This window comes from Hylobates moloch, unplaced genomic scaffold, assembly GCF_009828535.3.
Source record: "Hylobates moloch isolate HMO894 unplaced genomic scaffold, HMol_V3 SCAFFOLD_8, whole genome shotgun sequence".
Lineage (NCBI taxonomy): Eukaryota > Metazoa > Chordata > Mammalia > Primates > Hylobatidae > Hylobates > Hylobates moloch.
In genome coordinates, this window is record NW_026652283.1 from 118,163,874 (window position 1) to 118,179,240 (window position 15,367).

The window sequence follows — 15,367 nt, forward strand, 5'->3', positions numbered from 1 at the left end:
AAACCTTCTCTCCTACCTCATAAAACAAAATATAGAGAAGCATGGCTGTATAATCCATTATCCATATAAATAGATATGTATTTTTTCCTACATTGTCTTTGGCTGCCAATCACACCAAACAGAACAGCTAGTGCCCATGTCTGACCTAACTCAGGGCTGCCATCAATCAGAACCACCATTATTTTAAATGCAAGTCAGCAACCACTCTGACAGGCAATAAGCACTCATATTTCATCTTGAGATCTTATGTCAATAGAAAGAGGTCTTTTCCTTTAAACACATTAATGCTGAGAGAACTGAAAACATTTCAATTCCAAAGGCAGGTGAAACACAGAAAAAAAGCTTCACCAACTTATGGCTACAATTTAGAGAAATGAGCACTTGCCAGCTATCTTCCAATGGGATTCTATGTGTGGCAGCAGAATATACTTGGGTATATGGACTCCTAATTACAAAGGGCAGCTCAGCTATGCTATATGAGAAATTCAATTATTACTCATAAATCGTGTCCAGATATATTCGGGGAAGAGTGGAGGGCTAGCAGGAGGCATTGTGTGCCAGGAAAAGGATGGAGGACAGGTTCACTATGTTAATCACTATGCTGTAAGAACATTTAACAGAGCATTCATTTTCTGAGGTCAAATGAGCTCATAATTTATGGCTTCTTCTCAGTCCTAAGGGCTTCTATATAATGAGTCAGTTTCTAAAGAGCTTTAAAATACATACAGCTACTTAAACAACTGATCAGCCTCGCAAGTGGGTAGCACACTTCCCCTTTGTCTTCATCACTGTGCCTCACCACAGGCAGCATCTCTGACACCAACCAGCCAGTCATCTTACAGATCAATTGTCACAAAGGAGTAAGAAAAACGAAGACTGGTCGGTGAAAATCCAATCTCCTAACTGAAAAAAAAACACAAAACCCACAAACACACACATGCTCAATGGAAGTGGGTAATGTTCCTCTGCCCAAATGCCCAAATAGTGGGACATTATTTCAATTTAACAGTCTATAAACTACATGCATTCTCATTCAACTTAACAAATTACATCAAATCAACATCATGCATTACTTCCAAATGACAGATGTGTAAGACTAACAGTTCAGTTCATCTTCTCATTTCCTTAAGTAAAATTCAACAAAGGCAGGAAGAAATGTGTTATGTACCATTTACTTAGTACTATAACAGTTTTTCCTCTATTTCTCTATTCCTGTTTTTAAAAATCACTAAAATCCTACTTCTAGATTTTTAAGACTTTCTACCCATTTTTAATAGCTAAGCCGATAGCATTTTTTGCACACAAAGTCCAGATTAGTTACACAAACACGGAAAAAAAAAATCAACGTTCCTACAGTAGTCCAGAAAGTACCATAAACCTAAGATTAATTGATATAATTTAGTGGCAATAATTTAAAATAAGGCAATTTAAAATTTCAGTGCATATCAAAATAGTTGGTTAGAATGGAAAGAAAACAGTGAGCTCTTCCATTTAAACTATCCAAGTAAAATTTCTATTATTTGTAATCTGAACCAATATTCAATATTATTTATATAAAGCAAACACGCCCTGTCTTAAGCTAATTGATACATGAAAATTCAGATTACTAAAAACAAACAAATAACTATAATCACTGGTGATAGTTACTTGCTTTAGAAAAGAAATAACTTTTTAAAAGTCTCACCACATACATCCATAACAATGGAATATTACTCAGCCTTAAAAAGGTAGAATTTACAACACAGATGAACTGTGAAGATATTATGCTAAGTGAATAAAACTGGTCACAAAAAGACAAATACTATGTACTATGATTCTACTTATATGAGATACCTAAAGTAGTCAAATTCAGAGAAACAGAAAGTAGAATGGGGGTTCTCAGGAGCTGCAGAGAGGGGAAAATAGAGTGTTCTTTAATACAGAGTTTCGGTTTTGCAAGACGAAAAAATCCTGCAGATCTGCTGCATAACAATGTGAATAAAGTTTTATACCCTACTCAACTGTACACTTAAAAATGGTTAAGACTGTAAATCCTATGTTAGGTGTTTTCTAAACACAATCTTTTTAAAAAAGCGTCACCATAAAATTATAGTAAGTAATGACAGAGGACCCTCAAATGGTAGCTGCTATTTACCAAGTATTATACTAAGCATTCTACACACATCAACTAATAAAATTCTTACAACAGCCCTAAAAGATACGTACTATTATCCTTCCTTTATAAAAAGTAGAAAACAAATCAGAGATGTTAAGTACTTTACCAATGGTCACAAGCTACCATGTGGTAAAATCAAAAATCAAACTGTGCTATGGTTCAATAATACACTAATACATGTAATAATATGTGTATATATATGTAATAATATAGTACAATAACATTGTAATTAATTAATATTTCTATTCAAATTTTTAGAACTGTATTTATTACAAAAGATATACTAGTATATTCAAGAACAAACAATTTCACTTCTAGCTGCTAACCAACTAGAGAAGTGAACAGTGCACTGGTTAACTCACTCGTGGTTTGCAGTGTCTCTAAGGAATTCTGTAGAGGGCAGGTGAGAATAGTCGAGTCAATGACGGTTTCTAGGTCTCCCCAATCCCTACCTACTCATTATAATGTGACTAAAAGCAATTCTAACTGTATCTATTTTATTGGTTTAGAATTCTATACAAGATTTTATATGAACAAACTTCAAGTAAAGGAAAGAAAAAGAAGTTTACAGTCTTTGGCACAGAGAAAATACCAAGATTTGTATAGTGAACATAAAATATCAAGCAAAACTTTAAAATTTCTCCCAAGAACCTCTTTACTAAATCTTCTAATGGTTCCCCCAAATAAGAACTCATATACACTCAAGTGAAACAGTATCTGTTATTTAACCAAGATGAACTCATGGAAATTCCATAAAGCCATCGGAAATGCAATTCCATGGAATTCGAAGCAACTCATGGAATTGAGCTACTCATATAAAATGAGTAACACCAGACACTGCTGGAAGTCAAGAAAGTCCCATTACACTCATATAACAATGAACCACGGTGAGGCTTTTCCTAACAGTCTTCAGTATTTGAGTCAGAGAACATGACTAAATTATCTAATGAAGAAATGGAACAGCTACACTGAGTCATAATATAAACTTATGTTTCATTAGATTTTGCTTCCAAAATACTTACCTCAATGGAACTGGCTATATTCAAGCATTCCTCCATTCCAGGAATATCCAACTGAATAATTCGAAAATCTTTACATTTTATGATGATGGTACCCAGTGATCCCACAAATCTGTAAGAAATCGCAAATCATGTTTAGGAACACATATATTACTAACTTTAAATATATTATTATTTCTTTGAAAAGAGAATATAGTTGCAGTTACCATCTATATTAACTTTCTTCTCCTCAATCTAATTAAGGAAGAAGCAAGTCTGCATCATTAAAATCTGAGCCATACATTACTTACAATATATGTCTTTTTTTTTAAATTTAAATATATAAGGTAATTCACATCAAGCTAATTGTTTGATGGAGATTATTTAGGGCCTTATTTCAAAGAATAGGAAAAAGATCTGTAACTAATGTGTTAAGTGTTTGTAGAGAGATATTTCTGGAGCATAGGAAAATAGTTCACTTCAGATTTCCCTTACTTCCAAGTGATACATATTATGTATCAATTTATAAAAAGCAAAAGGGCCGGTGCGGTGTCTCACGCCTGTAATCCAAGCACTTTGGGAGACCAAGGCGGGCGGACCACGACATCAGGAGATCGAGACCATCGTGCCTAACACAGTGAAATTCTGTCTCTACTAAAAATACAAAAAATTCGCCGGGTGTGGTGGCACATAGCTACTCAGCAGGCTGAGGCAAGAGAATTGCTTGAATCTGGGAGGCAGAGGTTGCAGTGAGCCGAGGTTGAGCCACTGCACTCCAGCCCGGGTGACAGAGTTGAGACTCTGTCTCAAAAAAAAAAAAAAAAAAAGTAAAAGTATTTGACAAAATCTAACATCCATTTCTGATTTAAAAACATGAAAAACCAAAAATTTCTCAGCAAACTTGAAACAGAAGGGAACTTCCTCAACCTGATAAGGGCATTTACAAAAAACCCCACAAAAAAAACCCCCTAAATCTAATAGCGTACTTAATGGGGAAGGATTGAATTATTTGTCTCTAAAATCATGAAAAACACAAAGATGTTCACTCTCACCACTTCTATTCAACATTGCACTGAAGGTTATAGCTAGTGCAGTAAGGTAAAAAGAATAAAAAAAGATTAAAAAAGAAGAAGTAAAACTACCTTTACTTGCAGATGACAATTGTGTAAATGTACCCAGAATTTTCTTTTTATTGTCAATTCTTCCCCAAATTCATCTAGTGATACGACATAATTCCAAACAAAATCACAGCCGACTTTTACGTAGAAACTGAAAAGGTGAATTCTAAAAACTCATATGGAAATGCAAATGTCTTCAAATAGCCAAAACAACTTTGAGTAAGAACAAAGTGGTATGGCTAACACTACATAACTTCAAGGCTTACTATAAAGCTACAGTAATTAAGACAGTGTGAAAATGACATGATGATAAACAGATCAACTGAACAGAAAAAAAAGAGCTCAGAAATAGATCCAATTACACGTGAACAAAGATACAAAGACAACTCAATTGAAGACAGGTCAGTCTTTTCAACAAATGGTGCCAGAACAATTGGATAGCTTTTTTTTTTTAAGAATTTGAATCTATAACCATGAACCATATACAAAAACTAATGCAAAATGGGATTTTTTACCTCAATGCAAAACCTAAAGCTATAAAACTGCGAGATGAAAACATGAGAGAAAATATCTGTGACCTTAGGGGAGGCAATGGTTTCTCAGGTAAGACACTAAAATCCCAATCTATAAAAGAACAAACTGACAAATTGGACATGTTCAAAATGTAAAACATCTGCTCTTTGAAACACAGGGTTAAAGAGCATGAAAAGGTAAGCCACAGGGTATTCCTGTAGGCTGTTGAGGACTTCATCAACAGGCTACACTAAATTTATTGTTAAAACGTTTCTTTCTTCAATAATAAATCAACCTTACCTTACGGTAACTTTGTTACTTTATAAACTTTTTAATCTCTAATGTTTTGTCTCTTTTGTAATAACACTAAGCTGAAAATACAAACACACCATACAGCTGTACAAAAATATTTTCCTTCATTATATCCTCATTCTATAAGCTTTTTTCGATTAAAAAAATTTTTTTGGTAAACTTTCTTGTTAAAACCTAAGACACAAACACATACATTAGCCTAGGCCTACACAGGGTTGGTATCACTGTCTTCCATCTCCACATCTTGCCCCACTGGAAGGTCTTCAGGGGAAATATTAATAACATACATGGACCTGTCATCTCCTATGATGATAACGCCTTCTTCTGGATAATTCTTGAAGGACTTGCCTGAGGCTGTTTTACAGTTAACATTCTTTTTAGAAGTAAAAGGAGTATACTCTAAAATAACAATAACAAGTATACTATAGTAAATACATAAACCAGTAACAAAGTCGTTTATGATCATTTATAAATATTATGTGATGTATGCAGTTGTATGTGCTATATTGTTGTGTAACTGGCAGCCCAGGTTTGTTGTTTATACCAGCATCACCACAAACACAACGTCACTGGGCAAGAGAAACTTTCCAGGTCCATTATAATCTTATGGGACTACCATCATATATATAATAAATCACATGACTGTGTAAGTATATACAAACATACACTCTCAAAACTCAATCAGAAAGCAAATAATCCATTACAAATGGGCAAAATATACGGATGGTCACTTAGCAAAAAATGACATATGGATGGCAAATAAGCATATGAAAAGACACCCTACACCACTAGTCATAAAGGAAATGCAAATTTAAGCCACAATAAGACACCACTTAACATCTATTGGAATTGCTAAAATTTAAAAGACAGACCATAGTAAATGCTGACAAGAATGTGGAGGAACTAGAACTCTCACACACCGCTCATAGGAATGTAGAACTGTAGGTACAAGCACTTTGGAAAACAGTTGGGGCAGCTTCTTAAAAAGTAAAACACATACCTACATCTGATCCAGCCATTCCACTGGCAAGTAAATGGCTTGCCACCCAAGAGAAAAGAAACCACATGTTCATTCAAAGACTTGCATAAGAATATTAATAACAACTTTATTTAATAGCCTCAAACTGGAAACCCACATTTCCATCACCAGGTGAATAAATGAACTATGGAATACTACACAATGGACACTTAGTACTCAGCATTACAAAGAATGAACTATTGATATATACAACATGGACAAATCTCAAAAGAGAGTACTGCATGATTTATGACATATTGACATAAATTTCTAGATAATGCAAACTCATCTGTGACTACTTGGAAAAGAAAAGAAGGAAGGGATTACGAAAGGGCACCAGAAAACTTATGGGGGTGTTAATTCATTATCTTGAACTTAAGGTGACAGTTTCAGGGTGTGTACATACATCAAAACACATCAAAGTTTACACATCAAATATATATATATATATATAGTGTGTTATATGTCAACTGTACCTCAACAAAGCTGTTTTAAAAATCACTGTCATTCTGCTTCAGCTGGAAGTGAAAGACACGTAACAACCAAATTGTCAGTAAAAAAAACCAAAAAAGTGTACAAGACATATGGTTATTCTCTTGTAAATTTCCATATCATCTATGCTTGTTATACTAACTTACTTTGTAAGGTGAATTTTGTTTTGTTAGTCTGGCAGGTTTTATTTAGTTGCTGTAAAGTATAATGAATGACTAGAGGAGTTAAAAATAACTGTTACTTTATCTCAGAACGAATATGCTATAAACTATTAAGGTATTCTGCACTCATTTATTGAATGTTTCTAGTCAGTTACTTATAAACAGTGGGCCAAGAAAAATATGTTTTAAAAGCATAAGAGCTCCACAAAATATCTATGATTCACATTAATTGTCAGACTGAGTTCTATTTTATCATTTTCTCCTTATTGTCCCATCCATGTCCTGTAATACACCCCATCACAGCATTTAAAATACTTTATTAAACTTTCTAGTTTATATTTCTAGTTTATATGTTTATTTCTTATAATGGTTCTAGTTTTTTCAGGTAGAAGCCATGTTTGATTAACTTCTATATCCTCAGCTCCTAGTGCAGCACCTAGCATATACACCATCTTAAAGTTCCAATAAGGGACTTAAAGGAAGATCTGAATAAATATTGTAACATTGTTCATGGATGTGAAGATGTCAATTTGACTACAATTAATCTATAAATCCAAAGCAATTCATTTTGTAAAAATCCTATAAAAATTGTACAAAGTCTGTGGTCGAGTTAATAGTACTGCACCAGGGTCAATGTTCTAATTTTGTCCTTATTTTGATTACACTACAGTTATAAAACATGTCAACATTAGCGGAAGCTGGGTGGACGATTCTTAAACCTCTATGTGCACTTTCTGCAACTACCTGTGAGTCTTCAATTATTATTAAAGACTTTTAAAAATCCCATGAATACAGGAAGTTTTCCAAAATTGCATGGAAACATAAAGGTCGAAACATAGTTGTCAACTTTAAAAAAAAAAACAAACACAAAAGTGGGGCAACTAGCACTATCTGATTTTTGGACACATCACAAAGCCACAGAAGGAAAGAGAATATGATGATAAAAGAACAGATTAATGAACCAATGGATTATGACAGAGAGCTCAGAAATAGACCCGTATATATAGAATAACTTGACATATACCAGCCAAGGGTGGGTTGTCAGGTGATGGGATTAAGAAAACTGGCTTGCTCTACGGAGAAAAATAGGTTCTTATCACACTTGAAACAAAGATAGAATCCAAATTAAAGACCTAAAAATGAACAGTAAAACTATGAAGCTATTATGGAAGAAAATGTAGGAGAACATCCTGGTGATTTGGGGACAGGGAAGGAGTTCTTAAGACAAGCCACACACCATAAAGCAAAACATTGGCAAGTTTTGTATTAAAAGTAAAGATTTCTGCTCAACAAAGGGCACCACAGAAAAAAATAACAGATGGGTGACACACTAAAAAACATTCGTAATGCCTAAATGAAGAATGAAGACCCAGAGAGTATACAAGGAACCCATGCAAATCAACATGAGGACAATAAACCAAATGTTTAAAAGTAGACCACAGAAATGAGGCAATTCACAGAAAGGAAAAAAATTTTAAGTATATTGCTCACAAGCACATACAAAGATAATTAAACTCACTAATAATTAATGAAATTCAAATTAAAACAAAGCAATAACTATTTCACAATCTTCAGGCTGGAAAAATTAGAAAGACAATACCAAATGTTGGTAAGAAAGTGGAGAAGAGGTACCCTCTCCTGCACCATCATGGGAAGGCAATCTGCAATTGTCATTCTGGAAAGCAATTAGTTTGTGAAATGAGATACGCACCTGCTTTATGGCTCCATCCCATCGTAGGGGCAGTCTCAGAGCAATTATGGCACAAGACTATATAAAGGGACATGAATGAGTATGTTTACCAGACTTGTTTGTGACAGCAGGGAGTTGGAAGTTACCTAAAAGGTCTGTTAAGGAAGCTCTTTTAGATACTTTGGAATTCTATGCTCCTGTCAGAAGCAGTGAAATGGTTGTACACACAGCAATATGAAGAGATCTTGAAAGAGTATTGTGTCAACATATTAAGAAGCAGAACAAGATCTACAACATGATCCCAGTTAGGCAAATTAAACTCACACATGCATGTGTGCACACACCCATACACAATAGTGCTATCTATTTTATAGCAACAACTAACATGGTTGCCTACAGTGATTGTGGATGAGGCAGGAAATGGGAGTGAAAATTAGGGTGGAAGAAAATCAACAACAGAGGAAACCTTTTAAGGAATCGATCATGAAAATGATGAGTCATCAACTGAGTAGTATTAACTCAATTTTCTGAGGTCCATTAAAAAAAAAAAACAGGTATAACTGTAAAACTTGTATACAACCTTGTATGTTGAAAGGATCAAATCAAATGATGTAAGCGATATATATGAAAGTATTCCACAGACTTGTAAAGCATTATTCAAACATAAGTTTCTACGAGGTTAAGTAGTTTGCCCAAAGGCACTTGTCTAGAAAGAGGCAGAGCTGGAGGAGTCATCCTTAAGGACTTTCTCACCTCATTTACAATTCACCAGCAAGGCAAGGCAGCTCCACTTTCAAAAACACATCCCAAATCAGATTCTTTGTGACTACACTACTGTTTTTTGTTTGTTTGTTTTGAGACAGAGTCTCACTCTGTCACCCCAGGCTGGAGTTCAGTGGCGCAATCTCAGTTCACTGCAATCTCAGCCTCCCAGGGTCAAGTGATTCTCTTGCCTCAGCCTCCTGAGTAGCTGAGATCAGAGACATGCAGCACCAAACCCAACTATTTTTTGTATTTTCAGTAGAGATGAGGTTTCACCATACTGGCCAGGCTGGTGTCAAACTCCTGACCTCAGGTATCTGCCCGCCTCGGCCTCCCAAAGTGCTGGGATAACAGGCGTGAGCCACCGTGCCCAGCCTACCATCATCTTTTACGTGAACTACTCTACTCTCCTAGCTGGGCCTGCTGCTTCCAGTCTTGCCCCTGTACAGTTTATTTTCTGCCAGCAGCCAGAATTGTCTTCTGAAACATCAATCAGCTGTTGCTTCCTAGCTTTCACCTCTCCAAGGGCTCCCATGAAAACCATTACAGTGGACTGCAGGCCCTCCACAGTCTGGCCACTGCTTATCCCTCCAGCCAGTCTCTACCATTGACTTCCTGTACCCTCTGTTCCCTGCCCTGCAGCCACACTGGGCTCTTCGCTCTTCTCTGCACATGCCAAGTATATTTCCCGTCTCAAGTCTTTGTATTCGCTGTTCCCTCTGGCTGGAATGCTCTTCCCCCAGATACTCACATTTCTAGCTTCCTCATTTCATTCCGGTCTCTAGTCAGATGTCACCTGCCTTCTCTGAAATCCTTTCTAAAGAAACTGCCTCCTGGTGCTCTTTATCCTCTCATCTTCCGTTATTTTCCTTCTTGGCACTTATTACCTGACACCATTATATATATATATATAACACATATATATAATATACGTATTATAAAAATAAAATAAATATATAATATACATAACAAATATGTATTATATATAATATATAATATATTATATGTAATATATATTACATATTATATATAAATTAAATATATATTGTATATTATATATAACATATAACATATATTTAAATATATTATATATAATATAATTATTATATATAATATATTTATATATTATATTAAATATATATATTTATATATTATATATGTAAATATTATATAATATATATCTATATTATATATAATATATAAATATTATATATAATATAGATATATATATTATATAAAATAAATATATACTATATATAATACATATAACAAATATATCTAATAATATATATATTTATTTCTGGACTTGCTTGATTGTCCATCTCCCTAGCCAGTACCTAAGCACCTTGTCTTAGTCACCACTGCAGCCGCACAGCTCAGACAGTGCACATGGAAAACAGGTGGATGTAAAGATTTCTTGAAAGCAGCAATTTAACAAACTCTGATCTGATGCCTCCCCTATGCTCTTTCCACTACACCACGCTGCTTCCCAGGAAAAGGAAAAATGTGTGTACAGTTCGTCATTCTCTCCTAACAGATTCAAAGGTCCATGGCTCATCTGCTTCTTCTTCATGTACTACAAAGCCCAGCATCTTGTAAATGCAAGGTAAACAGGAGGAAACGAATGAGGGCAAAGTAACCACAATAAAAGGTAAATAAGAAAGGAGAGGTGATGGTCATGGAGAAACTACTCATTTGTATTCAACGGCATCTGATCATTCAGCGGTCAATCCTTCTTTTATTTCCTACGCATCTATATGCCCAAGCCACAGTTAAGACATTTCGAAGGAGATAAAAATGAATTCCAGTTGTGGAATTAACAGAAGAATCTGTGAAGGAGGTAGCAGTCGAAATGGTTAAACTGAATATTCATAGACGGGTAACAGGCTGATTGCCTGTGAACTCCTGAAAGACAAGAACTGTAATATATTTTATTTATCTTCGTGTCTTTATGCCTCACAAAATGTCCAGAACATAAAGGCATTTGGCAAATGTTTAACAAACTTGGGAGAGGCAAGGCATTCCAGCAGAAAGAAGAAGTCAATAAAATACACAGATGACAGAATACAGGACATATACCAGCACCAGTAAATGGTGAGGACTGGCTGGTAAAAAGCGTTCATGAAAGGAAGTGCAAGAAGGGCTCGTTAAGAGAAACGGCAAGAAATAAAGTGAGAAAGTAGGCTAGGGCCGGGACACAAAATGCCATGAATGACTGAGGGGTTTAGATTTTCAATGAGAGACCACTGAAGACTTTTTTTTTTTTTTTTTTTTTGAGATGGAGTTTTGCTCTTGCTGCAAAGGAAGGAGTGCAGTGGCCCTATCTCGGCTCACTGCAACCTCTGCCTCCAAGGTTCAAGTGATTCTTCCGCCTCAGCCTCCTGAATAGCTGGGATTACAGGCACCTGCCACCATGCTCGGTTAATTTTTTGTATTCACAGTAGAGATGGGATTTCATCATGTTGGTCAGGCTGGTCTCAAACTCCTGACCTCGGGTGATCCGCTCACCTCGGCCTCCCAAAGTGCTGGGATTACAGGCGTGAGCCACCGTGCCGGGCCCACTGAAGACTTTATACAGCAAAAGGTGGCTTGAGGAGACTAATAAGAGCACTCTGCTCATATCAGTCAATCAATCTACCACCGCTTCACCCAAACTGCCTGCAATTCTACCATTAGAAATCATTATTTTAGGCCAGGCGCAGTGGCACACGCCTGTAATCCCAGAACTGTGGGAGGCCGAGGCAGGAGGATTGCGAGGTCAGGAGTTCAAGATCACCCTGGTCAATATGGTGAGACCCCATTTCTACTAAAAAATACAAAAATTAGCTGGGTGTGGCGGCGCGCCCCTGTAATCCCAGCTACTCGGGAGGCTGAGACAGAAGAATCAGTAGAACCTGGGAGGTGGAGGTTGCAGTGAGCCGAGACTGGCCACTGCACTCCAGCCTGGGCAACACAGTGAGATTTTGTCTCCAAAAAAAAAAATAATAATAATGAAAGAAATTATTATTTTAAGGCATATCCTTTCTACGAATCTTCCTAATATCCAAACTATTTTGCGAGGCAACGGAAAATGTTGTCGTCATTCATTTATACTTCTGTGTAAAACGGATAATCAGTTTGCCCTCTCCTGGCTAGCGAGAAGCCACTAAGGAGATGGGAATTTTGAATGCAGATGAAAATATAACTTTTTGACTTCGAGGCACTGCCTTGGAGAGATAAAGTCTGGAGTACAAAAAGAAAAAGAGGTGAATTGGTCCATGCCTTTCCTTGAGAGCCAACCCCGTTCTTTCAGCAAGCAGAATTGAGTAAAGATGAAGAGAAAACATCAGAATCTCCCTTAGTGAGAATTAAATTGATGACCCAGAAGGTAAGAAATAAGAAATATGATAAACTGAACATTTTTCAGAAATAAAAAATGGTGCTTTATGTAGACACTCATAACTTTATAATCTGTTTAGTTTTCCTCAAAAACGGTAAAGACTTTATCTAAATCACATCCAGTCACAACTTCATGAACTGTGATTGACAATTCCGATTCAAGGAATACGATGGGGCAAGAAGAAGAAATTTATAAAGACAATGCCGAAAATCCACCCAAATGGTGTTACGAACCAGAAATGATCATCAGGATGTTACCAGCCACAAGATAACCCTGAGAACTCCATCCAGGTTTAATGGAAACCGGGTCCTCCATCTGGACGGGTTTCTGCTTGGTAAATCCTGATTCTAGGCCACAGAGAGCTCATCTTGCCGGCCAGCTGGGCGGCAGGCTGCGCGGAAAACGCCAGCAAGTGTTTCCCGGGGCGCCCACAGAGGACCCAGGGCTCCATGCAGAGCTGGGGTGGGGCGGGCACTCACCGCTTGTCGATGGCGTCGATGTTTGAATGGAGGAGCCACAGCTCCTCCGTGTTGTCCTGCCGGGAGGACAGGATCAAGTGGTGGCCCGTCAGGCACAGAGTGCCCTCGACAGCCGGGTAGAAAGGCCGGTGCAGCACCACATTGTCCACCCGCGGTGTCTTAATCAGCTCCGCAAACTCCATGCTCCCCCAGCGGCCGGAGCCAGGGAACCGAGCCCGGGAGATGCGAGGCGGTTACCCCGCCGCAGGGAGAGTAGCGGAAACACCCCGCGCGGGGCTGGCCCTTGGGGCGGGGCGGGCCGGGCGGTGAGGCTGGGCCCGCCCCAGGCTGGGTGGGCGCGGCGAGGCCTACAGCCGCCGGCACCGGCCGCGGGAAGACAGGGGCTGGGGCTGGGCTAGGCCCAAGCGCCTCTCCCGCACCGCCCGGTTCTCCCGGCCCAGGACTCGGCCGCAGAGAACCCCTCTCCACAGGCCCAAGGGCCGCCGCTGCTTCTGGGCTCCGGGTCCCGCGTGGGCAAGCGGAGGGCAGTAGGAGGAGGCCACTTCAGAACCCGCTTCCACGCCCTGGCCGCTAGGGACTCCTGGCGGAAGTGGTTACTCACTGATGGAGCCCAGAGCAACTCCGAGCAGAAGCAGCAGGTCTCGAAACTCGGAAGTCGCGGAAGTCACAGCCGGAAGTTGGTCCTCGCTAGGTCCTCTGGAAATGCTTCCGGAAACACTGCCAGACCAGAAGACTTGTGTTCCTACGAGAAAAAAAGCTTGTCTTTGCCTTCACGCCCTCCCGCTGCCCTTCTTACCCACCTACAAATATTCCTTATCAGAAGAGGCCCGGGAAGGGGGGATGACGGGAGGAGCTCCCTGTGTTGCCTTCCTCCGCTTGAGTAGTATCCCCTCCAGAAGCTCTTCAGAGCGTGGGGGTGCTGTAAATTGTGGTAATTGTTATGCATTAGCCCTGAAGAGATGGCAAGTACGGGATGGAGGCGGTGACTGTGACCTTAGGGAATCCTCCAGGGGTCAGGGAGGGACACAGGGCCACTCCACAGGCTCTCCGAGAGCGCCGCGCCACGAGGTGTAACCTGGAGCAAGAAAGAGGAAAAACAGGAATACTTGTGCGAGGAACCCAAGTAGATGTAGATGCAGTGCACAGAAGAGCAAGTCACTTGACTTGCTGGCGGCCACCCAGTTAATCTGCAGCAGAGCCTGGACTTCAGGCTGCATCTGTGAAACCCAGCGCATGGGTGCGTTGGTCACCATCGCACAGCTTCCCAGTCAGACACCCATGTTTCGCCAAAAATTTGTTCAAATAATTACTCCTTTGCTTGTTCCTTTCCCACCGCCCACTTCTGACATTTTTATTCAAAAATAGGAAATAGAAGAGAAATATGTTTGAATGCTGGTCTGCTGTGACTTCATTGACCTTTTTAAATCCTCACCACCTAGTACCTAAGCACAGCGAGTTGGACAAACTCTCACAGTATTCACGAAGTAAATTGCCAGAACCTCATCAGCTCATCCAACACTTGTCCATGCTTTTGATTTTGCCCTTCTTAAAATGTACCCTTCTTAAAATAAAACACTTTATAGACTTCTTTTAAGTGAGATACGTAAATGCCTACCAACTTTCCTTGGTGTCTTTGTCGCATAGTTACTGTAGACTGGATAATAGTTGCCATTTTTTATATTTTTGCAGCTTAATTGCTTCCGTCCAAATAGAGGGAATTACTTCCTTTGTAGTATGTGAAGTGTTTTGATTCATTTTTATAACTAGCATTCCTGACAGCATAGGTATCCACCCCCTGAAGTTTCCATTCTATAGAACAAAATAGCAAATAAGTATTTTTTTGTTCCATAGTGGTCACCCAGTAGACACCCTGTGTATACTGGGACCATGCATACTGGGAATCAGCTTTATTTTACAACAGAGCTTCACTTTACCCCGCTGGCAATTAATAGATTCTGGGTATTTATTAAGAACTTTAAATTTAATGCAAAGACTGTTAAATACCACCAGCTCAGCTCTGGCAAAGGACTGTTGGCTTTGTATCTCCTATCTTCATCCAGATATACTGCCATCCCAATCCCAGCCCGATACTGGGTCCTTGAAAAAAATGACCTATCATTCCAACGACCAGGGAGGAACTCCCTTTGAATTAATGAATCTGGACGACTTATAAGACTTCAAAAGCATGGAAATGACAAAGGTTAAAATGACAGGATGGGCAGTAAACCCTCTCCAGTCCTATCAGAGCAACCTTTTTGAGGGTGCATTCCCACAGAAACCCATTAGGGGC

The 15,367-nt window shown here is 38.7% G+C and overlaps 1 protein-coding gene across 3 annotated transcripts in view; it reads right to left on the reverse strand.

Moving 5' to 3' along the window:
* MTMR9 (myotubularin related protein 9) overlaps positions 1-13,467 on the reverse strand; it is a 48,383-nt gene extending 34,916 nt beyond the window's left edge. For all 3 annotated transcript variants that reach the window (XM_058442601.1, XM_058442600.1, XM_032162474.2), the window contains exons 1-2: positions 13,078-13,467; positions 3,178-3,286 (exon numbers count right to left, since the gene is read on the reverse strand). In XM_058442601.1, the coding sequence (XP_058298584.1) occupies positions 3,178-3,286; positions 13,078-13,259 (291 nt within the window). In that variant the 5' untranslated portion in view covers positions 13,260-13,467. The remainder of the gene's footprint in view (positions 1-3,177; positions 3,287-13,077) is intronic.
* Positions 13,468-15,367: the final 1,900 nt, after the last annotated feature.